The 27,814-nt window shown below is 38.1% G+C and overlaps 3 protein-coding genes across 4 annotated transcripts; 1 reads left to right on the top strand and 2 right to left on the bottom strand.

Moving 5' to 3' along the window:
- Positions 1-238: 238 nt before the first annotated feature.
- Positions 239-574, bottom strand: LOC147761259 (protein CFDP2-like). Its single transcript, XM_087015253.1, has one exon. It carries the CDS (start codon positions 572-574, stop codon positions 239-241), a length of 336 nt encoding a protein of 111 aa, XP_086871379.1.
- Positions 575-2,473: 1,899 nt separating this feature from the next.
- LOC106178620 (transmembrane GTPase fzo-like) lies at positions 2,474-13,457 on the bottom strand. Of its 2 annotated transcripts, XR_015335043.1 has the most exons (9): positions 13,389-13,457; positions 11,362-11,587; positions 10,713-10,929; positions 9,678-9,976; positions 9,318-9,464; positions 7,160-7,488; positions 5,765-6,946; positions 5,315-5,593; positions 2,474-4,039 (listed from the first exon to the last, which is right to left on the bottom strand). XR_015335043.1 is itself a non-coding variant. In XM_087015410.1 (7 exons), the coding sequence occupies exons 2-7, from the start codon at positions 11,542-11,544 to the stop codon at positions 6,619-6,621; spliced, it is 1,503 nt and encodes a 500-aa protein (XP_086871536.1). In that variant the 5' UTR covers positions 11,545-11,587; positions 13,389-13,457; the 3' UTR covers positions 5,739-6,618. The 2 variants fall into 2 exon arrangements, 1 of the variants encoding a protein (XP_086871536.1); XM_087015410.1 differs by lacking the exons at positions 2,474-4,039; positions 5,315-5,593 and having other exon boundaries at positions 5,739-6,946.
- Positions 13,458-13,567: 110 nt separating this feature from the next.
- LOC106174710 (uncharacterized) lies at positions 13,568-23,875 on the top strand. Its single transcript, XM_087015409.1, has 11 exons — positions 13,568-13,742; positions 15,880-16,076; positions 16,335-16,542; positions 16,960-17,249; positions 17,586-17,726; positions 18,510-18,755; positions 19,715-19,827; positions 20,004-21,155; positions 21,351-21,657; positions 21,919-22,161; positions 22,801-23,875. The coding sequence occupies exons 2-11, from the start codon at positions 15,885-15,887 to the stop codon at positions 22,966-22,968; spliced, it is 3,060 nt and encodes a 1,019-aa protein (XP_086871535.1). The 5' UTR covers positions 13,568-13,742; positions 15,880-15,884; the 3' UTR covers positions 22,969-23,875.
- Positions 23,876-27,814: the final 3,939 nt, after the last annotated feature.

A 27,814-nucleotide genomic window follows, 5' to 3' on the forward strand; every position in this document is an offset into this window, starting at 1 on the left:
ATTTACCTCCATTTTCTTCATCATCCGTCTTTTCTTCATGAGAATCCTTGTTTCTGTTGAGAGCTTTGAGTCCTTCATTTTAATGGCCGGTGCGACTCCTGATACACATTCTAGGATGGTGGTCGTTATTCTATCGTTCATTTCATCTACTCCAACTTCACCTTCTAGCTCTAGTGCACTGAATCTGTTCGTTAGGAGGATTTGGAACTTGTCTTTCTTTATGACCAGTTGCTCGATACTAGGTCTCTTTGATGGATTTGATAATCACTCCCATAACTGCTCTGTGGTCACTGCCCGCATCTAGTCTGTTAAGCACTTTCACATCCGTGAAGAAGTTCGGTCTGTTTGTCATGATGTAATCAATTTCGTTTCTTGTACATTCATCTGGGCTTTGCCATGTCCATCTTCTTGATATCTTCTTCTTGTAGACGGTATTCATGATCTTCAAGTTATTTGATGTCGCCCATTTAATAAGTAAGTCTCCTCTTTCATTCCACTCTCCGCTGCCAAATTTCCCTGTGGCACGCTCTTGTTCGTCTGACTTTATCCCGATCTTGGCGTTGAAATCACCCATGACTATGTGGTAGTGGCAGACTGTTGTCAACTGACGTTCTGGTAAACATGTAAAACCAGTACTACCTGTATCATGCGGGGGGTCAGGACCCGTAAGCTTTGAACAGCAACCTGACTAGGAGTTAGGATAACTCTACACAAAAAACACTACTGCCTTAGTAGCAAAAATCCAGCCGGATCATAAGGCTAGCGGAGAAAAACCGTATACAAACATAGGGCAGGCAAAGCTCTTAAGTGTGTTCACACAAGTTTGCCTAGGAATGGCGTTGCCAACTTCAACACCCTCTCCCAACCCGCAATGGCCAGCGTGGGATGAGTAGGCCTAAAATCCAGCTTGAAACGACCAACAAACACACGGCCTCCAGTACCCAGCCGCACAAACGCCCTGAACTTAGGAGGTTATCCTGGTTCAGACCAGCAGAGTGCAGGAGGTGCTAAGAATCTCTGGGTCAGTAAGGATCACCGAACATCAAACCAGTGAAAAATTTCAACATCATTACTTACAACATTAGAGCTCTGAAGAACAATGAAAGACTTGCAGAATGGGAAACTGAACTCCAGGAAACCGGTGTTAAATGGCATGTGATAGGCTTGTCAGAATTTAGGCGAGCGGAAGAACGCTTAATTACCTTGAATAGCGGACATATATTGTACCATACATATGCTTCAAATGGCCAACAAGGAGTTGGATTTCTGATACACAAGGCGCTAAGCAAGAACATCATCGAGGTAGAGCAAATTAGCGCAAGGGTGGCTACAGTCAAGCTCAAAGTGAACCAGAGATTCTCAATGAAACTCATTCAGGTATATGCACCAAGATCAAGCAGATCAGGTGTGATGGCCTAGTGATTAGCACGCTTGATTCGGGTGTGAGGGGTCCCGTGTTCAAATGCTGTAGTTGCGACTTATCATTCTGGTAAACATTAAAAAATAAGATGTAGGAAAACTCATTTTCGGTATTCAATACAGAAGAGTAATAATAACTTCAGTAAATGTCTGTAACGCTAATTTCGTTATTCAACAGTGGCGACGGTAAACAGATAGCATGCCCTTCTTATTTATTTATTTATTTATTTATTTTACTTTGTTTAAATCGAAGACAGTAACGCACCATAGGGTTTTCTTCACGCACCGCTCAGTTCGCAGTGTTTAAACGATAAATTGTCGCCTTGACACAGACTACGTGGAAATGTGAAATTTTAGAATTTCGCTGTCCTTGGTCGATACTGGCTGTAGGAACCACTAAAGAAGTTAAATGCGCGTAGGTACTGGGATTTCTTTTATATGGTGGAGATAAACGCTCATAGCCAGTCGCACCTCACTCCGTCCACTCCCGATTCTGGTTTCTGAGCGTCAGAACCGTTACGTATGGTGTCTGGTTGCCACAATCGTTTTGAAAAAACTAAATGAATTTCTGGGTGCCAGGTTCCTTTTTCGAAAACCGACATTTTTTTCGACAAACAGGATTTTTTTTAAAATCGTTTTATGAAAAATTTAATAAAAGTAAAATTTTACTCCAGTCTTGCATCGCAGGTCACCCCTTCACCTGTCCTCACCCCCCCCCCCCCCCCTCATACACACAAAGAACAATTCGTCAAAAACGACACTAGCTTCTCAGTGACAGAGTCGTTTTTTCGATTGAATTTAATCAAACTTAGAACCCCCCACCCAGCAAAACGAGTCACCCAAGGCCAGTTAACCCTCCCCCACCAACCTGCTATATATTTAATCGTAGACAACGAGCCCTCCTGCGCAGCGGAAAGAGACCGTGATATCCAGACACCGTAGACACCGATTTGGCCTCCCTACACGGCGGTTGTTCCTGACACCCCCTCACACATACACACCCAAATGACTCTAGAAACTAAGTATAGTCATATAAATTTACCACGCTGCAGTAGGAAGGAAAAACGTATATTGTTGTGTAGCCCAAATGTTTATTCGTGCATTCTATATTTACAATTACAAGATTTCTTATCATGTCATATTTCCACACCACGGTGCATCACAAAGTCTCTATGGTGCTCCGAAACTTTACATTCTAACCTTTTCCACAGTCTACTTTCATTTACTTGGTCATGGAGACGCTCTTACATATTATATATTTTTTATTATTTTCTCTATAAGTATTTATTAAAAGCGAATTAGAAGCGCTCAATCAAATCATTTAATTCCCTTCATCTCAACTTAAAAGAATGACTAATCTTTATGCTGCTATCTTTTACATCCCGTTGATTGATTCTTTTATCCACACACTCTGGCTCGTTGAAATAAGACTAGTCGTTGACTGTAATATCAATTTCATTTAAACAACAGAAAAATAGTAAAAAATAGTAATTGATTTTAATTACGATAAAAGTGACAGAGTCGTTTTTGAAAAACGCCAATAGTTTCGAATTACTAGGTTCCTTCTTTAAAAGTTTGCAGTGAATATTTTCTTGAGTTAATGAAATAATAAAAAGCATTCGCCCTACACCAACAATGCATTACATCACTGTTCAATATTGCGATTTATATAAGGGTAGGATGCATGCTAATAATAAAAAAACACTAACTCTTAAAGTTGCGTGTCTACCCCCATGCAGAGCCAAATGACATCTCTGTACACAAGCTAGCGTAGGTTTCTAACGGTTAGAGCTTTTCTATATAAAATATATTATATATGTGTTTCCAAAGAATATTCACATAAGAAACAAATGTTATTATGTATAAATAGTAGTGTACAAGTCAATGGAATAAAATGGAATAAAGAAATTGCCGCTGAAAAAGCAAACCTTAAGCATTAGTTTATAACACACACACAAACAAACAAAAACATAGATTAACGCGAATTCAAAGATGAACCATCATTAGACAAGTACATAGCATGATCTTTGTATGAATATGTGATTACCCTGTACAAAATCTAGGAAATTAAATCAACAGCTACACTGCATGCTCTCTGTAATGAATATCATATTTAAAGATCAAAGTACCCTTTATTAAATACATGCCCCTTAATAAAAATACGGTCACCTGTTCTGTCGTTTAATGACAATTAACACCATCACACAGCACTTTCTTTTCGGTTCAGTAAATCCTGTATTCCATGCATCCGATCTCTGCAGTCTTTTATGGCGATTTCCCCGGATAGACAAGCCCTCATGGTCTTCTCCCAATATGCCTCCAAGGTCGGGTCCATTTTACCAGTTTCAAACTCTGGGGGGAAGTTGCCCTGCCTAATGCCGGCAATGAAGTCTCCAACTACAAGAATTCTCTGGCTTTTGTACACATGTTCATTATGCCATATCTCCCACATCATGAGCCCAAGGGCGTAGATGTTGGCATCAGCATCGTAAGGTTTGGTGCCATCGAGGACGCTGTAGGGGAGATAAACCATAGATCCTATGGGGGAGTTGGGATCTGGGGGTGGCATCGTGACAGGCTTGCTAATGTTCACTAACTTCACGGTTTTATCCCGCCCAGCCTATAAAAAATATAAGGGATCGTTCAGAATGAACTTAGTCGCAACAGCTCACTTACTCCTCGGGGACCCTCGCTGAATGCAATCAGATTAACAGACTAACACGCCTCCTCTTGACGTTGAGTAAAATACGGAGAATGAGTACGCCAGTCACGTTAGAAAAAAAGAGGATTAAGCAAGTGCTACCATGAAGTTAATGTGCATGAACTATTGCGACCTAACTCCCCTAAGTGAACAGGTATGTGTGTAAACAGGTATGTGTAAAATTTCTAGTTATTTCCTTTACATATTACTAGGCGATTCTCCATGCCACCATACAACTATATCTTTCTTTTGGAATATCATTACACATTACACACGGTCAATTCCACCATGTGCACCAGATTCCAGGACAATCCCCCCCCCCCCCGATAATCCCCCCGCCCAGACAATACTCCCCGGACACCCCCCCTCCCCCGAGTTGAGTACAAGTAGAGAAAGTATTATTAAATATTTAATCAAAGTATAACCAGGTAAAGGTGGGGTAAACATATGAACAGTTCAACAGGTAAACATTTTTTAATTCTTTTTCTTTTTGTACGGCGGGAAGTGAGTAGGTGGATAGTTGTCAATCAATTAAAAGTGACATATAATCAAATGGATACCTGTATGAGTGAGAGAATATGTTTACCCAACCTCTCCCTAGAGATGCACCCTGGTGCAAGGCTTACTTAATCAGGGGGACGGATATTTTAACAATTAAAAGTAACACTAAATTCATCTAAATGTTACCTGGATGTATGAGATCATTTGTTTACCCCACTTTACCTGGAGATATACTTTGATAAGATTTTTAATAAAATTTTCTTTACTTCTATTTCTGAAATTTCCTGTACTTGTATTACTTGAAAATAATTTGTTTAATGAATTAAATATCTTCTATCTTTGAGATGCATTATCACACTAAGAAATATCCATACAATAGATTAATAGATTTGAGCTTCATACTCTTTACTTTATATTTGAATATAATTATTTATTCTTCGGGGGGGGGGAAGTCCGGGGGGGGGGGGGGGAAGATTGTCCAGGGAGGAATTGTCAGGGGGGAAATGTCCGGAGGGGGGGTTGTCCTGATACCTGTACACCTTATCTTGTACAAGGTTGTGAGTTCGCGACTGTTTATTTGTTTCTTGTAATGCTCTTTGCGCTCTGTGTCAAAAAGCAACAAAATCAAACTAAATCACAAGAGAAAGGAGAATTCAAGATAAAATTTGATATTTCTTTTTTATAAATACTCACGGTGATCATAACTGTATCCATAGACAAATCCAAACAGACGAAGCCGTTTTGTGCAGGTAGGCCAAGGCAGCCGCCAGTTGGATTAGACAATCTATCGGTTCTTTGAGTAAACATTGGACCAGCTGACCCGGGACGACTTTTCGACTACCCTTGCCACTGCTGAGGACCCTCAAACTGGTCAAACGCGGGGTCAAGATAAGAGATGGCAGTTCAGTTGTGGGGTCCAAATAAGTACCCAATATGGTAGGAATGAATCTCCTCTTTTGTTGCTTCATTTTTCTGGAAAAAATAATTTGTCCTTGTGTTATGTCCTATTTAATGTATGGTGCCAGCCATAAATCTCTACGATTAAGAAAGAAAAAACTAAACTGAAGTAAACATAGAGAATGTTTAAGACAAGAGTTAACTTCTTATTTCTACACACCTCATTTCAATGATATCTTCACGTACTTGCTTTTCACATGTAGCCCCTTTATATCGTTTTACAGATATTTTGAGGGATTGACCCTTTGGAGATTTTAAGATGGCAGAGAAAACTTCAGTCCAGTTTCCTTTATATGACGTTGGCCCTTTAACAAGTCTGATGTCTGCTTCCACATCTGTCTCGTTATAATCGTACGATAAAAGATGTGTAATAGCAAAATCTTCCAGCGCACGGTTAACTCTGGTAAACTTCTTGACGACAGGGTCATAGGTGTCGATGAGCTGCTCTTTAGACCGTTGATCTTCTTTAATGGACTGCATGTACTTTCTTGTTGATGATATAAGCTGTGGAATGGACTCGCGCACCATCTGTAGATGATCCCTGGCCTCTTGGAGTTGAGCATCGACGTAGGCCTTTGTAACATCACGCTTAGCCATTATTTTCAAAGCCTCGGATGACCTATCTCGAAGAAATTCACATTTCTTCTGGTCATATTGTTTTAAGATTTGTTTCTCTTTCCTCTTCCTCACATGTTTTTTTACGTCAACAAAAAGAAATGCCGGTGACGCAAGAAGCATACCCAACGCACCAATGGGTAAAATGATAGGTGAAAATAAACCGAGTGCAATTTTTTCACCTAGGTTAAAGTCTACAATTGACATTTTGTTCACCTCATTGTCCATTAGGTCTTGTAATTCCATGTAGGCCGCCAAATCTCTACTTTCACTGGAATCTGTTTCCGAGGACCGTTCCAGCATGTTTTCAATCATGCGCAGCTCAGATTCAATTAACTGGAATTCTCTAGTGAATTTTTTGAACAAGTCTTTCTTCAGAGTTTCAAAATGTTTTTCGTCCGTTTCCCAAGACCTGATGGCATCAATCATCTTTTACAGATGGCATCTTCTATTCTTCCTTCTAAATAGTTCCAACTAAACCCATAAGGAGCTTCGGCATTGGTCCAAGAGGTAACTTGAGCACAGACAGGATCGCTGCTAAGATATTTAGATAAAGAATCAGTAATGGTTTCACATTCTTTATAAAGATGTTCGTCTAGTTTTTTCAAAATTTCTTCCGACTTTTTCTCAAGTCTGTCCAGCCGTTTCTTCTGGGAGTTGTGCTGAGCCTCAAGTTCATCCCTTGTCAAATTGGCAGAATGAAGATACTGCTGAGCACAATCTATAGTGCGCTCTACCATATGTTTGCCCCATCTAAAATAAACATAGTATAAATAACCTCTATTATGAAAAATATTTTAAACAGCCTCAGGAACTGGCTCAAAATCAGCGCGCTATATAAAAATGTAAACGCACATTACAAATAGATATTGTTTATTAACATAATGTTAAATTGGGTGTCGTATTATTACTCAGGAACACGGAATGAGTTTACTTTAATAAAGAAATAAATAAACTGAAACACACCGGTGCACATGCTCCGTCCTTCTTTGCAAACTCACTGGAATCAGGCCCTTGATGCCTCTGACCAGCCGCCTGTAGTCGTGAGTCATGTACCCAGCCTGACTGTGCTGCCACGCCATTTTAGCAGAAAGGGTAAATATCTGCTTTGATGAATCCATGGGCCGGTTCCAGCCCTCACTTACTGCCAAATGTACGTTCTCTAAAGCCTTTTTCCTTGCGTCCTCTGGCACCAGATCCCAGCGGTTGCAGACAAAAATAGCACAGCCAGGGTCAAATATTGGCTCTCCAGCAGTATCCTTCATATCTTGAAGTTGCCGGAGCAATTTTTGGATCTACGGAAAGAACATCAGATAAATAATAAGATAAAGATGCTATCATATGGTCTTCGCACACTTCAAATCATTTCATTTATTCTCTCATCTTCAAACGAGAAAGAAAAGGCTATCACACATATTAGATTAAATGGAACGTGTTGGAAGTGAGCTGAAAGTAATTTTTGAAAACAAATATTATTTTTAAATTATTAAAATGTTTAAGTCAATTTAGCGAAAATATTATTCCTGACTGTTGGTGGCCGTTTAGGATTTTAAACAGTAAAAAATGAAATCAGAAAAACTTCTAGTGAACACGTGAGCTGGGATAGTGGTATAAGGCTTGTTAATGAGTATTTTATATACACTTTGACCAAAAGCCTGATCAGGCCTGGCTCAGCTCCTCTCGTTTAGTCGGCCAGTCCTCTTTCCTTCTTATTGCACAGCCTAGAGCATCTCAAAAATGCTCTATGGGATTCGAACAAGGAGAAAAGGCAGGCTTGTCTATTTGCCCGGTAGGCCATTGAAGAATTGTTGCGTTCTTTGATCCCGATGAAGCTTGTTGAAATAGAAAAAAGACCAAATTGGCTTGGTTTGATGATGGTTCGACCTTCATTATGACTACTACCGTTGGCAAGTTCTAACCCAAAAAGTATTTAGCAAACCTACTAGTATCTCAAAATTGACATGGAAGAAAGATTCTTATATCAGTACTATGAAAAAACAACTACATTTTATCGGAAAACCAAACGTGCACCTAGTAATGCACGTGAAGGCAATGAAGTTGATGGGTCCATTGTAATGTGGGTTCTTCTGTTAGGTGAAGAAAATTTTCTCTGAGTCCTCTGAGAAAAAGCTGACAACTGTTCTTTGACGACCCATCTGGTAGAGCATACGATCCTTCCAGGTTGTAGTCTTAGGTGGGAAACCACTGCCGATGACTGATCACACATATTTCTTTGACCTACCGCTGGATGATATTACGATTTATCTCAGGAAGCTACAGTATCTACTTTTCACACCTCAAGCCTCAAACAAATCAAGGACTATATCCAATGAAGACGTGTTAAAACAAACCAACCGTAGAAGCGTTAGTAAAGTCATCAAGAAAAAGAGATGGAAATGGATTGGCCAAGTTTCACCACAAAAGTAACCATGTACTGGACACCAGAGGGACACAGAAAAAGAGGCAGACCTAAGACCACACGGAGGCTGAAACAACTGAGGAAAACCCGGGGAATTATTCAACACCTAGCTCGTGACAGAGCGCAGTGGGAGATCTTTGTCGGTGCCCTAGACGCCCGACTGCGTGAAAGTATATAGTAGTAGTACCTATAACAGCACTAGACAAAACTGACATGCGACACCAACTCCGAGTGAAAAATGCACATGACCCATCAGTGTGATCAGATATGTTACATAACCATAAGGTAATCAAATCTAATCAGCTCTTGTGTATTAAGAAGGTAATTATTACACTTATACCATTGTGATGATAGTTAAGCTATTTTCATATTTCTGACAATTATTACGGTGAACTTTGAAATTAAATCATCTCTTGTTTTCGAAATATTCCATTATTTTAACAAAGGAGTAAGAGGGCGAATATATTTGTATGGTGACTGATGGTCACTTATATTAATTAAAGGAAGTTCATGTTCACCCCGCAAGGGCTCTTCGCAACTTTAAGTATGTTGATTTGAATATTTTTAAGCAATACAGACTCAAATGCTTTTAATGCAATTTTGTCTGGGGAAAACTGAGCAAGTATATTTCAAGCAATATTATTGGAGAATTGAGAAAAGCTTAGAATACAATATCAGTGGGAAATATTATTGCATTTAACTTACCCTATCTTCTTGTACTCCGCCTGACTTATCAGTCATAATGACGTAAATGAAGGCAAAGACGTCATTGTTGGCAATGAAGTCAAGAACCACGTCATCCATGACACCACTCTCACCAATACCAGGGCTGTCGATGATATACACACCACTCTAAGGGCATAACACAATTTTGTTTATGCATTTTGTGGATACTTAATATAAAGGCGTCATACCTTAGACAATTTTCTATGAAATTACATGTACATACCAGTTCCCAATTTAGTTTCATGTCACAATTTTACACGTACATAGAGGTATATCTTTAAGAAACACAATCTATACATCATTTTCCATAAACCCTGTCTTTATGAAATACGTCATTACCTTTAACAGTTCAAATGGCAAATAAACATCAACAGTGCACTTTTCCAGTTCATCCTCCCTCGCTGCACCTTTAGGAAATAGAACAGGCTCCAAAGACGAACACAAATCATCAGGCTTCTTTATGGGGACTTCCGACGACTTCTTGCTGCCGTCAGGTTGGTATGTCACTTTGAATACTCTAGGTTCTTCTCCATACTTTATTCTTGTGATCGCTGCTGTGCAGCTTAAATGGGCTTCCGGTAGGATCTTTTTGCCAAGGAGAAGGTTCAAAAGCGTGCTCTTCCCCGAAGAAGTTTCGCCTAGAATGTGAAAAGCCTTGTAAGTGAAAATAACATGATAAAGCCTTCATAACACATTGGTAACAATGCCTTGACGAAGTACTTTTTGCATTTCATTATATATATATATACAATAAGGCCAAAGTAATAAACAAACAATCAAATACATATGTAAAAAGCAATGTTTGATACATAAATGAATGAACCGATAATGCAAAATAATGTGAATAGAATTGATTGAATAAAAAAATTAAAAATCAATGACCCAATCTAGAAATATCATATGGATAAAATACATGTATTTTTTATTAAGTATGCGTATGCGTGCTTGTGTAATCATCGGATATTGTGATTGTGTTCCCTTTTACAACTGCACATGTTGTAAAAGGTTGAGCTCAGAAAAACGCTCCAGGTTGTTATCCGGCCGTTCACTTGTTAACAGCAATAATTATAAGGTATTAGAGCTGACACGTCTGGGGGTAACACCCCATGCTCCAATGGGTAGCTCAACGACTGGCTAACGATAACACAGTGAGCAAACATGTATTGTGTTCATGTAATACAATCAATTCATAAATGAAAAAAATATCACTACCAGTTGAGTTATAAAAAACTGTTACTTTTGTTAACATCTAATTTATTATGAGCTCAATAGTATATATAATTTGAATGACATATTAACAGAGGAAGAGTATTTTGATAAAACTGCCCAGTAATTTGATTATAAACAGTGACTTGTTTGGTTAATAACTCCTACCTGCTACAAGTATTGGGCAGTTACCAGTTTCGAGCATGGTGATCCTTTTACGCACGTTTGTGTCTGCGCTCTCAGATACAACATTCTCAGCTTCCAGTCTCTTTAAGATGCTCAAGTCAAGTAATGGTAGGGACTCCTTAATGGTTTTAAAGATCGACTGAAGTGCATTTCTTCTTTGCGTATCATTCTCTCGTAGTTCAGCGAAAACATCAGCGGCCTAAAATTATATATATTTAGATAAACATACAGTAACTTTTGTACCCTGGCTCCCAACAACATATTCAATATACCCAACTGATATAAGGAAAACGAGGATCAACTGCTCCACGTATAAAATATGGAGAACCCTGCATGAAAGAAGACCAGACAAATCCGCAGATGGGCTCCCCACCTCCACACGCGCCATTAAGCGGATTGAATCACTAGCCCAAGGTTTAATTGCTGGACCTCTGCAATGACAGAGCGTGTGAAACGGAGAAACCATTAGCAGATTAGTCGGGTCTTCTTTCAGGTAGAGTCCGCCATACTTGATCCGTGGATCAGAAGACCCTCGGGTTTTTTATTCTGATTGGCCTCTATGTTTACAAAACAAACGCAAAAAAAAGTAAACGTGAGTATATTTGAATAAAAAGAAAGACATAGACTATACCCTTTCCAATCTGGGAACTTGAGAGTGTTCTGCCTCGAAATGTAAGCGAAGCCTTTCTTTTAGATCCTGTAGATCTTCAATGTCGTCAGTGTATATCTCAAAACGATCGCAAATATCAAAGGCCTCCACGGAGTCGTTCAAAGACTCGATGGTGTCTAGAGTTATGTCAATTATATTTGCCATTGCTGCTACCGCCTCTTATTTCCAAGTATTTTGTGTTTTTAACCTAAAAATGATAAAGATGTGAATGGGTCGGTGTTTTTAAAAGAGAGAAAATGCACTATTATCTGTGTCAAAATTAGATTAAAAGATTACTGGCCTTGAGAGTAATACAAAAATGCTGGTGATTATGGTGATTATAATAATACTAATTATCATAATAATAATAATAATAGTTTATTAGGTAAAATTGGAAACCTACGGTTGAAGTTGTACAAAGTATATGTTTAAAAGAAAATCGACAATAAACTTTAAATTATAAAGCAATATATGTGGTGTTTCGCCGAATTTGCAAATTTCGTAAATGGAAGTATCATCAACATCTGGACAACACGATTTTCAGGTCATTGATCATTGCAAGGAAAAGAGTTAGGCCTAATTTAGTACCCTGAAGCACTCCTCCAACCAATCAGAATTAAAGCTACTGCATTTTACTCGCAAAGAAAGGAATAAATCCATCGTCTTTGAAAGTCTGGTATCACTTGAATTTCTAATTTTTTTCATTTAGATATTGTGATCAATCCTTTTGAAAGCCTTAACAAAATTTAAGAATAACACCTGACCATAAGACTTTGTTGTGGGGGATGATTCAAGTCCTCCTATAGTAATTTATGTGTCAATTTAACTAGGGCATGGGAAGTTGAACGAGCACGCTGGAAACAAGATATCAAAATCGTCAAATAGGGGCGTTAAGGCATTAATTTCTAAAGAGGCTCTGTGTTGTATTCAGATCCATTGACCCATCAAGGTAACAGCCGAGTCTGTCTCTTTGTCACCTTGGTTATCACTATGGCAATGCAGTCGAGGTCAATCGATTATACGACAAGCGTTGTGCATTGAAAAGAGGAGTTATATGGCGTCATATCATATATCTGGGACCCAACAAGCATATACACTTGTATTTGTGAATCTTAGCATACATGTGACTGACTTAAATCGCAGATAGGACTATTCTAGTTCTGCTGAGGGTGAAGATATAGCCTACTAGTTCACTAACACCCCCTGGTGGTTTTGTTGTTGTTATGCGTTTTGTTGAGACCCTCACTTTACAGAAGGGAGCAAATAGGCTGGGGGCTTAAACAATGATTCAATTTCGACGTGAACATTATTCGCCATTCTGCTGCAAAACTTCAAAAGGCATGTGCCAATGCATTACGATCACGTGGTATAAGTGTAATGTACATCTAGATTACCACGCGATCTGTTGGGCAACATCATTTGTTCAAAGAAAAAGCAATGATTCTCCCCCAGAAACTGAGGTCGGCGAAAAAAAAGAGATTGAATCCAGAACAGCAATATCTGAGTATATTGCAATAAAAGTAAGACCCCGTTTCTTAACCAAGATCGACATAGCAAGATCGACCCATCTCCGAAGGGTTTCTCGTTTAATTGCATTCCGCTTAAGCGGCTCTGATATCTGACACACCTACTGAAGCTATTAGGGGGTAAACAACTATCGTTAAACAACTTCAGTAGGCGTGCTAGACATCTAAATGACTGAAGCTGAATGCAATTTAGCGAGAAACCTGTTGGATCTGGGTGGATCTTGCTAGATCGATCTATGTATTGTAACGGGGTCTAAAATACGTTTTGTAGGCATTTGTCATGCACTTTATATCATTATGACCACTTGATAGAATCCCGTCATTTTAATATGTATTAAAAAACACAATATGAATTACATGACGTGACTTTAACCGAAAAACCTGCTTATGTCCATTGTGTTGTCAGACTGCGTTATCCACGTGCAAATAGGGTCACTGGTTAATTTGTACGTCAGTAAATACAGAATCAGGTATAAAACTTACCTTTGCTGGACATAACGTGGATTCAAACGAAGGATAAAGAAACTCCACGATTTAATTCTTTTCGGCGAAGCAACTCTCTTCCAAGAATGTGCGACTTCCATTAAATCGACCCCCAGATCAGCTGCCATCATTTGTATAACAATCGCGTAGGTCAAAGTTGTTTTTGCAACGGCACATCCAGGTATGATTTAAAAAGTGATTTATATACCTATTTTTTACTCTGGGCGTTGTCGTTTTCGAGAAAGAGGTATCTCAGGTGGGGACGACACTTATGGTTAGTTGACGTATCTGCAGTACTTTGTATTAGCGTTTGAAAAACAGGATACTGCTTTTGTTTTTGTTACTAACAGGCAGGTGAGTGTATACGCTTCATGCATCAAAATGGCACTGATTTTAGAAGGGTGGGTAGACATTTTGGTCGATTATATATGTCACAGGCCAGATCACAGTATAGTCCCCTTCCTAAGTGGACCAGACCACATCTCAATTAGAAGCTCATGGTATCAGGTGGGCTTCATGTCTGACATAAATTATCTCTATGTCAAACATTTTCTGATCATGTCAGACATTTGAAAGGCATTTTTCATGTATTAATTATAAAGATAAGTCCGGTAATAACAGCAGCACAAAAGAGTGCTTACATCAGGTACACTGTGAAATAGTGGCCTCATTTTTCAACATGTCACAGTTTGTGACGTAAACTTTTCCGTTTTCTGACATTCGGAACATCAATTTCTTAAAATTTACTGGTGCGACTTAAAATTCACTGGTCGGAAAATAAAAATTCCAGCAGACTGGATAGTTACCACTCTTTCATCTATACAAGTAAGAACAAGACCTTGGTTTGTCAAATATTTTTATTTAGAATTTTAGATTTCAGAAAAATATTAATCAAATTGAAATTGTTTTGTGAAAACTTTTAGTTTCATGATAATTGTTTTGGTGGAATAATTGTACTGTCTTATTTCTTATTTTGTATCTAAAAGTAAATAAATTTGCTGGGTATTTATGTAATACAAACATTAAATTCTACCATGTCCTCCACACATAATACGGAGACAAAGAACTGCGCCAATATGTCTGCACCATGCTTCTAAAACCCCCTTTACACTGAAGGGCGTCCTTTCTGCGTCCCTTGTGCAACCGTGAAACAGGCAGCGCTGAGGTCGTGAAAAGGATGCACAAGCAAAAAAAAAATGCTCAGTGAACAGCCAGTTGTCGGCACGTGAAGTATTATTATCCTTTTACTCTCAAACAGGATTGCACTACGGGACACAGAAAGGACTCCGCCCAGGCCAGAACCGGTTCAGTGATAGGCCAAAATTTAGTAGTAAGGAATACGCATTGGTGTCATTTTCATTACACGTTTGAGAGAATCTGATTTAGAGTCCAAGCGTGGATATTCTATTTTAGTTCCAACCAGTTAAGTAATTGTCAGTAGACTATGAATTTGCTTTAAATTACTAAAAGTTGTAAAAATAAATCCCAGAATTTTGCGAGGAGACTAGAAAATGTTCATTAAAAATTCTCGTTAGTATCAATGCGCTGGAGCACTTCATGCAGTGGCAAAAAGCGCTGATAACTGGACAGGGGATTTTTAATGCCCTGTCATCCGATAGTACGGATATTGTGACTGACATGCTGACGTTACATGTCGGACATTTTCAGTTCATGGCGCACATGTCCGGCTATCCAACTAGGTAAAGCAGAAATATGAGAAATCGATTTTCCAGTTTTTACCCCAAATCGCAATTTTGACGTCACCTATAAGGTAACATATGTGTAAATGTTACTTAATTTAGTCACTAACACTGAAGATTAATCTATCATCCACCGTGCAGAAATATCCACAAACAAATCATATAAATCAAAATAAATCCTCCTGAAGATAGTGATGGATTAGTCGGGGTTAAATGCTTTCTGTTCTCTTTGTTGGTTGTTCCTTTATAAACTTATGCAGATCATATAATTTGCAACTATTAAACTCTCATTCACTACTTCCGTCCACTACTCTCAGCCACTGTTGATTGGTCTCGTTTCTTGACCTTCGATTGGCCCAGTACAATTAACAATTGGATATCATAATTTCATGGCCTCCGACTGATCAGTTGTTGTTTTGATGTTGAATGTCGCGTAAAATGACACCTGCAACTATCAAAGTTATCTCGTTGTAAATTTACCTTCACTCCGTTTGATAAAATGTTTAAATATTCTAAAATATTTTACTGGTAGAGGTGTTAAATGATTTTTGTATAATCTATGAACCTATTATATACGAATAATTTTAAACATGCTGATCGTGCGAATAAATCTAAAGGCCTAAATGAATATTAGTCAGAAAAGTCGATAATTGACTTTCCTTCATACATGTACATTGGTGGACAATGGAAAAAGTAAAAAACATGTTTGTTTGAGAGAGAGAGAGAGAGAGAGAGAGAGAGAGAGAGAGATCAAAATGTAAGTTTCCCTTCCTTTTCTTTCATTCCTTCAGAAAAAATGGCTGATAAATACTCACCCCCAATTTCGTTAGATGAAATAGATGCTATATCTAATTTGAAAGAAGGCATAAAGAAGTTACGAGAATTAGGGATAGACCACGCTGAAGTGAAGAACAAGGACGACGTCGTCCTCAGATTGAGGAAATACCTAAAAGAACATGGTGTAGGTGTGGCTGAGGAACCACTTGATGTAAGTTTTAAATGGGTAATAATTCCTGATATCCGCGCTCACTTCGCTTTTTGTTTATTTAATCAGGCCCACAGCTTAATATATGCTATATATTAATTTAGTTTTAATTCACTACAATATCGAAATGAAAAGACAAACACAGTGGATATTTAGAGGCAGTCCGTAGTCAATTTTTTTTTAAAAGAAGTGGACTAGAAGTGGACTAGAAGTGGACTAGAAGTCAAATTTTGTAAATGGTAGCTTTTTGTTTCATTTCAGGCCGCTGAACTAATGGCAGATGCCTTGGAGGAAGATAAAGAGACAAGAAAACAGCTACAGCAATTATACAAAGACACGATTGAGTATATTGCTGGTTTACCAGAAAAAAGACGTGATGACCTAAATCAAAACATTCCGCGAGTGGTAGAAAGATTACGTGAAAGCATTGACGAACTCTCTAAAAGCGAAAGTGGGAATTTAGTAGCAGGTATATCTGAATGATTAAAGAGGGCTTTAAGCTTTTTAACATGATTGATCAGAACAATATCTGCCATAGTGGCCCCTTTAATTTTCAAGTTCTTAGTCGAGAGTTAGACTTAGCCCTGCCATGATGAGACAACAGTAGGCCTACATGTATTTTTAATCTAAAACATCTTAAATTTAGGTTTTAACTATATGAAGTCTATATGAAAAAAATCAGTTCGTTGACTTGTGCCATGACTTGCGATATTCTGCTTTTTAGGTATGCCAGCCCATTCTCCTACGATCTGTCAACTGGCATTTGTTTACATTAGCACACGACTGTGTAAATTCGCGATCATGCATTAATATTGATTTTGCATAATAATCGGACTCTTTGCTATAGCATTTCAGTATTTGCCATATTTCATTCATATATATTCAGGTGAGACCGGTGCTGGCAAGAGTTGCCTGTTGAATCTACTCCTTGGGGAAGATCTTCTTCCAACGGATTTCTTCAGTTGTACCGCCGTGCTGTGTGAATTAAGGTACGGTGACCAAAGGAGGGCTGTTGCACATTTCTGGGACACCAGTATACAACCTGTTACTTTGGACCTGGAAGTGCCAGATCCTCTTAAGGTTTTGAAGCCTTACATATTCCAGGAAGAAGGACGAGGGAAGAAGGAATTTCCGTACAACAGAGTCCAGTTATTTTGGCCTATCCCTCTGTTACAGGTAACAAAAGCTACGCGTTGGCAAATTTTGGGAGACCCTGAACCAATATTATATCTCAAAGAATGACATATCGTTAAATTAGTTCCATAAAAAGTATGAATCGTACCCACATATCTCTGAAAATTAAGATTTCGTGGTGAAATGACCGTCACATTAAATATTTTCCTTCTTAATCAGTATAATGAAACAAGACATATTTCAATGCAAATTTAGCATCCATTTCTTAGAAACAGGCTATCAGTTAAATGATGTTGCAATGGCTTAAGAAGTTCACAATTTATTCACATATGTAAAATATATTTCATATTAAAGGCATCTAAAAACATTTATTTACAGGGAGGTGTCTATATCATGGACAGCCCGGGTATAGGAGAGAGTGAAATGATGACAAAACTTACGAAGAGTTACTTGGCCAAGGCATTTTCCTTCATCTACGTCATCAACAGCATGGTGGCCGGAGGAGTGCAAGAAGATAGGGTAACGCTTATTGCAATTTTCACCTCTTTCCTCAAACATTTTATGTTGATGAATAATAGTCGGTAGGAGGGCATGGTTGCAACTTCATGTCCCTCATGGGATGAAGGGGTTAAATCAGTACATGTAAGTTAGGAAGTAAGTGATATCGTCCGTTTAGATAAATAAGGTTCTCTCTTCACTATTTTACTTTTTAAGAGATTAGTATGACTGGGCAGCGTCCAGATCAGTTGTAGAATTCAATAAGTTTAGTGCTAATTTCATTTCTGCAAAGGTTAAAACTTTGAAAGAAGAGAAAGGCGAAACCCACCGCTTGTAGTTCTCGCATCTTCGCATAACTCCCTTTGGAGGTGAAAAGGATAATTATTGTTTGTTTCGATTTTCATGGGACAAACGCTGATTTCTTCACACTAATCAATGGTTAATGAATCCATTCAGTCATTCAACTTAAGTCAATTTTTTTGTACTAATCTCTTAAGAGATTATAGCTGAGGTATAGTCATCTATGAAGATCCACGTGGTCTGATGGCAGGCACACATTCAGGAATAATTGTGTTAACCTCTTTTTGGTGGTAAAATTGAATTTATTTTATTTTTCTGAGTTGTTTACGTATGACTTGTGAAATATGAATATCATACGAACAGGCCTAATACAGTAGCTTTGAGGCAACAGTAAGTAGTGGTTTTTTAAACTGGCAGGACAAGACGCCAATGCAAATATTCTGTCAATTTCAGTGGTGAAGTTAGTACGTATATAAGTATCGATGCGTTGTCTCTTCTTTGTAGCTTCAGGATCTCCTTAGCGATGTAGTGAGGGGTAAATTCGAGACAGAAGACAAAAATAGTGGCACAGAAAAACTTGCTTCTGGAGTTCGTCTGTTCAATCCTTCAACAGCCATCTTTGTTCTCAACAAATGGGACCAGGTGCCAGAAAAAGAGAAGGATGATGTTTTCAAAGACACTCTTCGCAAGCTGCAAAACATCTGTGACGGCTTTACTGCAGACCAGCTTTTCCCTATGTCGGTGACAAAGGTGAGTTTTTTCACTTTATTGGACGTTCTATACCTAGTACATGTAAATCCAGTTATGGATCAGAAGGTCTGTTAACAACAGGCTTCTGATTCGGACATAGCTCAACAGTAGACACTGTTTGAACCAAAATAGACGACGCCATCTGTTTCGTGTCGAAAACGCGGAAATTCTGTGTCATTAGATTGTTAATTCTACAACACTGTCTTTTGTATTCTTCTCAGATCCAGGCTTTTTTGAACATGGCATATGCCCTCACTATAAATTGCCGGTAATTTAACATTTTTATAATTGTCGCCAGGATAAACACAAACAAAAACAAACCCCAAGCAGAACATGGAATAATACTCAACTAAAACTGGTTGAATTATACTTCTATATTTGAATTTAGTTTGAACTTACTGAAGTCGCAGATGCAATATCCTTTGGAGTATTCCATCATTTAAGCAAGAGAACTTAAAGCCTTGCACTTTGGTTTTCGGGACGTTATAACATATGGTTTTGCAATTCTGTATCCCCTTTCATCTCCTTCAAATAAAACAGAACTTATTCGAAAATGGTTCCAATCAAACTATTATCTTGGAAGTATAGAGAAATTCTAATCTTCCTCGAGGCGCGATAACTTAAGATTTAAATGCAGGATCTGCACTGCCCTGAGCATATTTATAGCTGTTAAGTTCAGGTCAAGTTCGAAAATGGACCGTTACAGACCTTATCCCTATATTTAGTAATTGTAGTGATTTTCTCTTTTTTCTGGGATATTTCTAAAGTCAAACAATTCTGATAATATTTTTGATTATATAAAAAACCTTTCTACGAAATGTTTGATCAAAATGCTATTTAATATATCTGGTACCACAAAACGTCTCTTGAAATGCTTTTAAAATATTCGCGAAAGGTGTTTTTGTTGTAATAGTGTTTCTATTTTCTTATCTTTTCATAATTCATTATGCATACATCAGGCTCAAAGTGCACTAAAACAAGGCTGTGCAACACCCGAGTTCTCAAACTTCCTTGTTGGGCTGAAGAAACTTTTTCCTAAGACCCTAAAATCAAATCAGGAGACTAAATACAGGTAACAAAATGTTTATTTGACTGTTTCCTTTACTATGGTCACCATAAAATATATCATTCAGTGTGTCATTTAGTGAACGGTTTATAAGGATGAGCATGTATGAACTCTGTACATTTTATTTTATAACATAATACCAATAACCTTTTTACCAGAAAATTTTTTTAAACCCAATTTAGATTAGTAGTTCACATTCTGCGAAGATCCGCGTTTCATCTAAAGTCAGCTTTGAACATCTTTGAAAGATCTGAGGAAGAACGTAAGAAGAAAGCTGCTGAAATCATGCGACAGATTGGAAAGATAAAGAACAGTTTTGAAGGGAAGCGTTTTAAATTGCTAGGGCTTTTAAAGACAAAGGCTCAACAAGCTGCACAACAAATCCAAGATTACCTGCATAAGAATAAAGAGCGTGTCCTGAAATGGAAAGATGACGATTGTCCAAGGCCAACTGACCATTGGGATGATCTTTACACACAAGCTAGAACCCTCATCCTAGGGAGAATCCGCGAACTACTGGAGGAATGGAACACAAACACTGAGTTCTTCACAAATGCACAGAAGGAGCTTATAGGAAAGTTCCACGTAGAGTTCAACATCATGGAGAACCAAGTTGCTCTTTTGGAAGGTCAGTTAACCAGCAACGATATGCTTGTAGTCGAGGACGCAAACCCCACAGGCTTAAGAGACGTGGAGGACACTTCTACTTTCACCACCACTGAGAAAGTCATCATTGGCGTCACTTCTCCAATTTGGATTCCAATAGGCCTCGTAGCTGCACTTTTCGTTGTCCCTGTTGCCCTTGGGGTAGCACTAAAAGAGCGTCTGAACGAGAAGAAACAAATCAAAGAGTATACAAAACACAAAGCGGCAGTCATGGAAACTATTGCAGCAAAAGTACTCGAACATTTTATGTCCGAAGAAAACCTGTCGAAAGAGGTGATGCGGTACTTGAACTCTGCGGTTGCCACACTGAATAACCTACTCAGTGCTATTCCAAAACTCCTAGATGATGACCTTCAGCTCATAAAAGGGTTGCTAAGTGAAAGTCAGACAGCGAAATCAGAGTTGCAACTGTACCAGAAAAAGCTCCAGTGGAATGATACCTTAGAGGGATGCCTAGGGTTGTTGTACGTGACAAAAATCCGGGAAGACATCAACGCAAATACAGAAATTAAATGGATCTTGCCTGCTTTTGCCACTGGCACGTTTGGTGAAGTTTATACCGTGACCCTTCTATCAAGAAACAACATGATGGCAGCGGCAAAGGTGATGAAGCAGTTTGCAACAGCAGAGAACGTGGGTGAGGCTATACTAGAAGAGGAAAGTTTAAGGTGAGATGTCCAGATTAGGATAGATGTTTACATCTTATTTAATTATTTTACTAGTGGCGAAAAAGGTTCTTTTAATGTGGTACTTGTTTAGAAACGGGTGGGTATATTAATATTAATTATGTCTGTTAATGCGGTAAAGAGGAAATAATTTTGCTACATTTGGCATGATCAGTTTGACTATTTTTGTTGATACAGGAGACTTAACAGAACCCCTAACATCATCAAGTTCATAGGAACCAGCGCCATCATAGAGCCAGATGGTAACAGGCGCCTTGTCATTCTAATGGAGTATTGCCCCAAAACCCTTGCAAATCGTATGTTAAATGCAGATGCGACAAGTCCCAAAGGACAACGGGAGATCATAAACCCTGGTTTGAAGCAACGGTTAGATCCTGGCCTCGTGCGTTCTGTCGCTTACTTTGGTAAGCAAATATGCACTGGATTAAGGTGCATGCATGCTCAAGGATACATTCACAGAGACTTGAAACCGGAAAACATATTGGTAAGTCTGAAGTTGGATGGAAGTTATTCCTAAGATACAAGTTTTAGTGACTCAGATCTTATCAGTTATAAAAAAAATTGCATTTCATATACTACATATACTTCTCATGGTATTATTAAATTTGCGTATTGACTCAATACTTTGTGTATAACGCTTTGCTGCCGTTCAGTACAAATGTGATTATCCAAATACGAAACATTTGTGTACATAACCAATTTATGATGCTATGCGCTTTTTCAAATACTCCTTTGATGCCATCAGGTAACTGATAGAGATGAAGTTCGACTTGCTGATGTGGGACTGACAAAACCGCAGTGTGACATCACTGGTACACTATGTGGAACACTGGTTTACATGGCACCAGAAATTCTGAAGAAGGAAAAGTACGGAGCACCTGCAGATATGTTTGCAATTGGGGTCATGCTTTGGGAAATGTGGTATGGGAAACGTGCCTACAATCTGCCTTGCTTTGAGAACTTCGAAAATATATCAGATTTTTTGAAGGTGAGTTATACTTCATTGAATGAGTTACTGTTAAATCGGTGCGCACTGAATATGCTTCAGAGAAGTATATCGTCTCTGGCATATTTCATCATAAAATTCATTTGACAAAAGGGGAAATTGGTCTCACTCGAGTTTAAGAATCGGGAACTACTGCAAATAACTTTTACACATTTATTTGGTGGGCATTGGTAGAGATGGTAAATTGTACGTATTCTGAAGCCCACGGTGATTAACATAAATGTAGCCATTTATATTACATGAGTGAAAGTTTCTAGGAATATACCTGATTTCGGGATTTTTGGTTTTCATTTGATAGATTATTTCATATGGTCTAAATAAGGATGAGAAGTAAGCGTTAAGAAATTGCAAGTTACGTTTTCAGGATTTTCAGTGTCTTCAACTTTCACACGTGATTTAAATATCTGTGTTTCAAAAAACAGATTTACCCTCCTTAATCTCCCTATAACACCAGTTTAAACCGAATACTGATTTACTCTCAAAAACTTTGACTAAACTCAAACAAAAAACAATTAAACGGGAGAGATTGTAAACCATTAAGATTTAACACTTTTCCCTGTTGTGAATACATATACTTCATATTGTGAGAAAGGGGCTTTAACATTTGACTTTAATTTCCAGCTTGACTGGACATCACTTATTATCCTTAAGGGTTTTACACCGCCGCCGTCCATGTGGTGCGAGAAGTTAGGAAAGCTGCTTTCCCCCACACCATCTGAAAGACCAACAGCAAGCCAAATAGAGAGATTTCTTGCAGAAGAAACCCACAAAAGATATCGTCATAATTAATTTCCAGAATATTGTGGATAGCAACACAATCTCAATATGGACACCTTCTTTCTAGACATAGACTGATAAAGATTAATGAATTTTGAGGGGGATATGTTGGCCCAGGCTCTGAAGACACTTTGGATTAGAGCATTTCTGGTAAAGGGGAGATCCTTTGCCACTTGATTTCCAATATCTTGCCACAGGTTTTCAATGGGGTTTTGCATCTGATGATTGGGCAGGCCAGTCCACCCTGTTGATACCACTCTTGCACTGCCCTGGCCCTGTTTGGTGTAGCGTTATCATCTTGAAATATGTAAGGGGGTTCCTGTCCAATAAGATTTTTCAGACCTACGAACCTTCAGACTATCGAGATGCCTCTGTCCGGGCAATGGTTCTTGTAGCCCATGTCACTCCTCTGCATCTGTTTACCAAGTGATGGGTGGCTACCTCCTGTCAATCCTGCTGTGAAAACCTGAAGCATGGAGCCTTCTTTGTACAGTTATTGTGCTAATTACAACCTGCAAACTGCGCGACCATTGCAATGTTAATTTCCTGCAGGGCTTAAACCTCCTAAGCCTTGACAGCATAAAAAGGCGCCTGTCGTCTCTGGTATTAGTCATCCTTGGGCTGCGACTTCGATGTAATTTATGGGCATCACCAGTGTCCTCCATCCTTCTGTAAACCCTATACACAGGCTGATGAGATACACCATATCTGGCAGCTGACTGGGTAACATTGATACTCTCCTCCCTCAGAGAAACAATGTCATTTCTCTCATTTGTGAGCTCCCGTACCGTCAACATGGTTGCAACGTGCAGGGCCGTAGCCTGAGCAAAATGCCAGAGGGGGCAGTAAGCGGACACAAGGGGGTGAAGCCCCTGAGGGGGGAGGGGGTGTCCCCCTACCAGTGTGGAAAATTCTAAATCCCAGGGGGGGGGGGCAGCTGCCCCCCCCCCCTGCCCCCCCTGGAGGCTATGGCCCTGATGTGACAGCTAGCAGGACCATTTTACCTTCCGAGGCACCTTTAGTAGAACACATGGATGAAAACTCATCACTGGTAAAGCAAGCATTAAACAAAAAAAAAACTTGTTGAACAAACAGGTCCCCCATGTCACATAGAGCACTATTCACACAGGGGGTGCAATACTTATGTCACCCTCTGTGCATTCTAATCACCATGTCCATTTGGCGTTTTCTGGGCAGGTAATGATTAAATGTTGAATCATATATCGTTTTTTTAATGAATAGAAATTCATAACCAGTAGGTCACTGTTGCACAATATAATTTTTTTTTTCAAAAATAATTTGTCATGTTTTCTATGAAATTTGATTAATTTGATTTTTTTTAATTTTAATTTTTCTTTTACTATTCAACTAACCTAGTCTTTTTTTCTGTTCCTTTGAATAATTTTTTTTTTAGTCAATGCACATATAACTTGTTATCTTTGATACCTAGTATTGCCAGCTTTTGAAAACAATTATATGCATGTGGTTATGTAAAAAAATGTGTCAAGTAGCCATGATCATCGACAGAAGTAGTGTAGTCGCAGTTTGTCATAACTTAAATATTTATAGCTGGCTGTTTGGGCACTTCCTACTTTTAACAACATTGGTATAGAGGTGTTTTTTATATTTTTAATTTTATTTAACCTGAAGTAATCACGCTGTGAACTTTTTTTTTAAAATAAATGTAATGCTTCTGTGTGATGTTGTCTTTGTTTTACAACACTGTGACCACGAAATCAAATTACTTAGAATTAATGTTTTAAAAAGTGCAGTTATGCCATGATGATTCTGTTTAACCAATGGGCAGACCTGACAAAAGTGGTATAACATAACAAATGCATGAAAACTGGTATTATGCAGATTGGATTTCAAAACACGACTTTAAGTAGTCAAAAAGTGCAATGTGTACCATCATTTTATACCTCATTTAATGTGTGCACCGGGTAATCTGAATATTAGGTTGCATATGACAGAGGCCATTAGTATTGTGAGGGAATAATAGAGGCATTGTATTCTTTCAACACATATTTTCCCAGGCATTCTTAGGTTTCTGAGTGCACTACCATTAATTTGCCCCATTGTTATGGTCAGTGCAAATGTTTTGCTCATATTAAAAAAATTCCAGGTGCATATTAAGTGCAAAATTTTGAATGACATTCAAAGTGTATTCCTACTGCATTTTAAATATTCCCATTATATTCCACTAGCATTCGAAGCATTCAGAGGCATTGAAGGATTACTGAAATATTTGGGTCAATTTAAATTCAGATAAATTTAAAATATCCAGGAATATCATCATTTTAGCACTCCAAATCATTCCATCTCATGTGACTTGGATATAAGGTCAATATAAAATCCTGAATGTGGCACAAATTTTGAATATTGTTCATTCCAGCTTTCTGCTTGATTCCTTCAGCCTCTTGATTTCAGGTAAGTGTGATAGGGGTATTACTTAAACAATTGACATTCCTTCCTTAAACCAATACTTTTGTGTAACCCTAGCCTGTACTAACCAACAGGACCCTGTTCTCCCATGATTTCCATAACTACCATCCATGCCTCACCAATGTAAAGGTTAACAAGGCAGCAAAGCTGTCAAATGTACAGACAAAAAACAGAAAATAAAGATGCAAATAAGTGAAAAATTAAATTTTCACAAAAAACTGTTAAATTGCCAGAAAAATTTACCAAACAGACTGCATTGCCTATTGAAGCTGTATGTTAGACCCATGTTTCTTTCCTGTAAGTTTGAGAACAGTAAGTGACATGATTTCCCTTAAATGGTCATCATAGGAGCAGTGCCCAAAATAGGGGTTTCTTCAAATTTTGATGCAACATTACATAATGTTGAACAGCATGATGACAATCAAATGTTATTAATAAAATATTAGTAACATGGACATTCAGAAAATGTGACAAGCAAAAGTCTTCAGGATCATGGAACTTTAAAGTCACACCTTGTAAATGCCAATATGTGAAAAATTAAATTTTCACAAAAAAACTGTTTAACTGCCAAAAAAAAAAAGAAAGAAAAAAAAAACCAAACAGACTGCATTGCCTACTGAAGCTGTATTTTAGTCCCAGGTTTCTTCCCTGTAAGTTTGAGAACAGTAAGTGACATAATTTTCCTTAAATGGTCATTATGGAAGCAGTGCCCAAAATAGGGGTTTCTTCAAATTTTGATAATGTTTAATGACCATCGATTTTTAATTATAAAATATTTGTATCACAGATATTCAGAAAATGTGACTAGCAAAGGTCTTCAGGCCCATGGAACTTCAAAGTCACACCTTGAAAATGCCAAAATGTAAACAAGACAGCACTGTTCTGAAATGGGTTTATTTCCATTTTTAACACTTTTTTAACATAAAACAAAATAAACATTTTACTGCCATTTTTATATGATCAACTAAGAAAATTGATGAGATGGGAAAACTATCAATAGAACAGTGTTAAATGTCCAATTTCCTCCATTCTGAGATTCTGAACATAGTGGATGATTGAATCTGACAAACTGCAATGATATGAGTTTATTTCCATTTTTGACACTTTATTACACAATACATGATAACAAGTTTACCATGTTTTTTACATAATCAACTAACAATGTTGTAAAGATGCAGGAAATATCAAACAAACACTTTTAGGCATCTTATTAGTTAAATAATGAGACTGTTAACATGCCTAATAATTGAATCTGAAGACGTGAAAAAACAGTATAACTTCTAAAATAATGGCCCGATTATGCTGATTTTGGAACTCAACCTGCGTTTTAGTAAGATTGACCACTCCTGTGAGTATAATTACAATTGGCCAATCTGTTTTTCTTATATTGTGTTATCAGTGTTGCATTTATATTGAAAATAGTGAAAAAACAGCATAAATTCCCTAAAAGTGACCCAATCATGCTGATTTTCGAACTCGACCTGCGTATTATGAATATTCATCAGTTCTGTAAGTTTCAAGTCAAAAGGTAAAATGGTTTTCCACTTATCGTGTTATCGGTGCTGCATATATGCTGAAAAAAGTGAAAAAACAGCATAAATTCCCTAAAAGTGACCCGATCATGCTGATTTTCGAACTTGACCTGCGTATTATGAATATTCATCAGTTCTGTAAGTTTCAAGTCAAAAGGTAAAATGGTTTTCCACTTATCGTGTTATCGGTGCTGCATATATGCTGAAAAAAGTGAAAAAACAGCATAAATTCCCTAAAAGTGACCCGATCATGCTGATTTTCGAACTTGACCTGCGTATTATGAATATTCATCAGTTCTGCAAGTTTCAAGTCAAAAGGTAAAATGGTTTTCCACTTATCGTGTTATCGGTAAAAGTGCACGGCGACGACAGCGACGACGGCGACGACAGCGATGACAGCGACGACGGCGACGACAGACGCAGGTGATGGCTATATGTACAGACACAGATGTGTCTGTACATAAAAATGAAGATGAGTTATCTGCACATTTGACAGTTGTAGCCGACTTGCATCCTAGTTACAGTTTACAAGAAACATCTTGTTTGTCAAGCAGTTGTCGTTAGTTATTCTACGTAAAATGGGTCCCAGGCCATGAACAAATTCAGTATAAACATGTTAAAGTTAAAGCTTAAACTACATTTTAGGACTCATTCACCCAACATCCATATCATTTTAAAGAAACATACAACTTTTCTACTAGTATCATCCCCTCCTTCAAGAAGCAATACTGATAAGTGCCAGTTTCCTCCCCAAGTTGAACTGACATTATGGCTGCAGCATTCACAGTTATAACAATCCTGTGTAATCAATTCAAAAACAAAAAAACTATTATTTTTTAAACCGCAAAGTGCACTAAATAATTTCCTTGTAGCAAAAATAT

Source organism: Lingula anatina, chromosome 6 (assembly GCF_051362555.1).
Source record: "Lingula anatina isolate TDL-2025a chromosome 6, LinAna3.0, whole genome shotgun sequence".
Lineage (NCBI taxonomy): Eukaryota > Metazoa > Brachiopoda > Lingulata > Lingulida > Lingulidae > Lingula > Lingula anatina.

Coding starts and splice junctions, on each gene's coding strand:
- LOC147761259 (XM_087015253.1), bottom strand. CDS start 574: ATGGGTGATTTCAACGCCAAGATCGGGATAAAGTCAGACGAACAAGAG.
- LOC106178620 (XM_087015410.1), bottom strand. CDS start 11,544: ATGGCAAATATAATTGACATAACTCTAGACACCATCGAGTCTTTGAAC. Junction 10,930..11,361: donor AAGTTCCCAGATTGGAAAGG/GTATAGTCTATG, acceptor ATATAATTTTAG/GCCGCTGATGTTTTCGCTGA. Junction 7,489..9,317: donor GCGGAGTACAAGAAGATAGG/GTAAGTTAAATG, acceptor TTCTTTCCGTAG/ATCCAAAAATTGCTCCGGCA.
- LOC106174710 (XM_087015409.1), top strand. CDS start 15,885: ATGGCTGATAAATACTCACCCCCAATTTCGTTAGATGAAATAGATGCT. Junction 17,727..18,509: donor GAGGAGTGCAAGAAGATAGG/GTAACGCTTATT, acceptor TCTTCTTTGTAG/CTTCAGGATCTCCTTAGCGA. Junction 18,756..19,714: donor TCCCTATGTCGGTGACAAAG/GTGAGTTTTTTC, acceptor TGCATACATCAG/GCTCAAAGTGCACTAAAACA.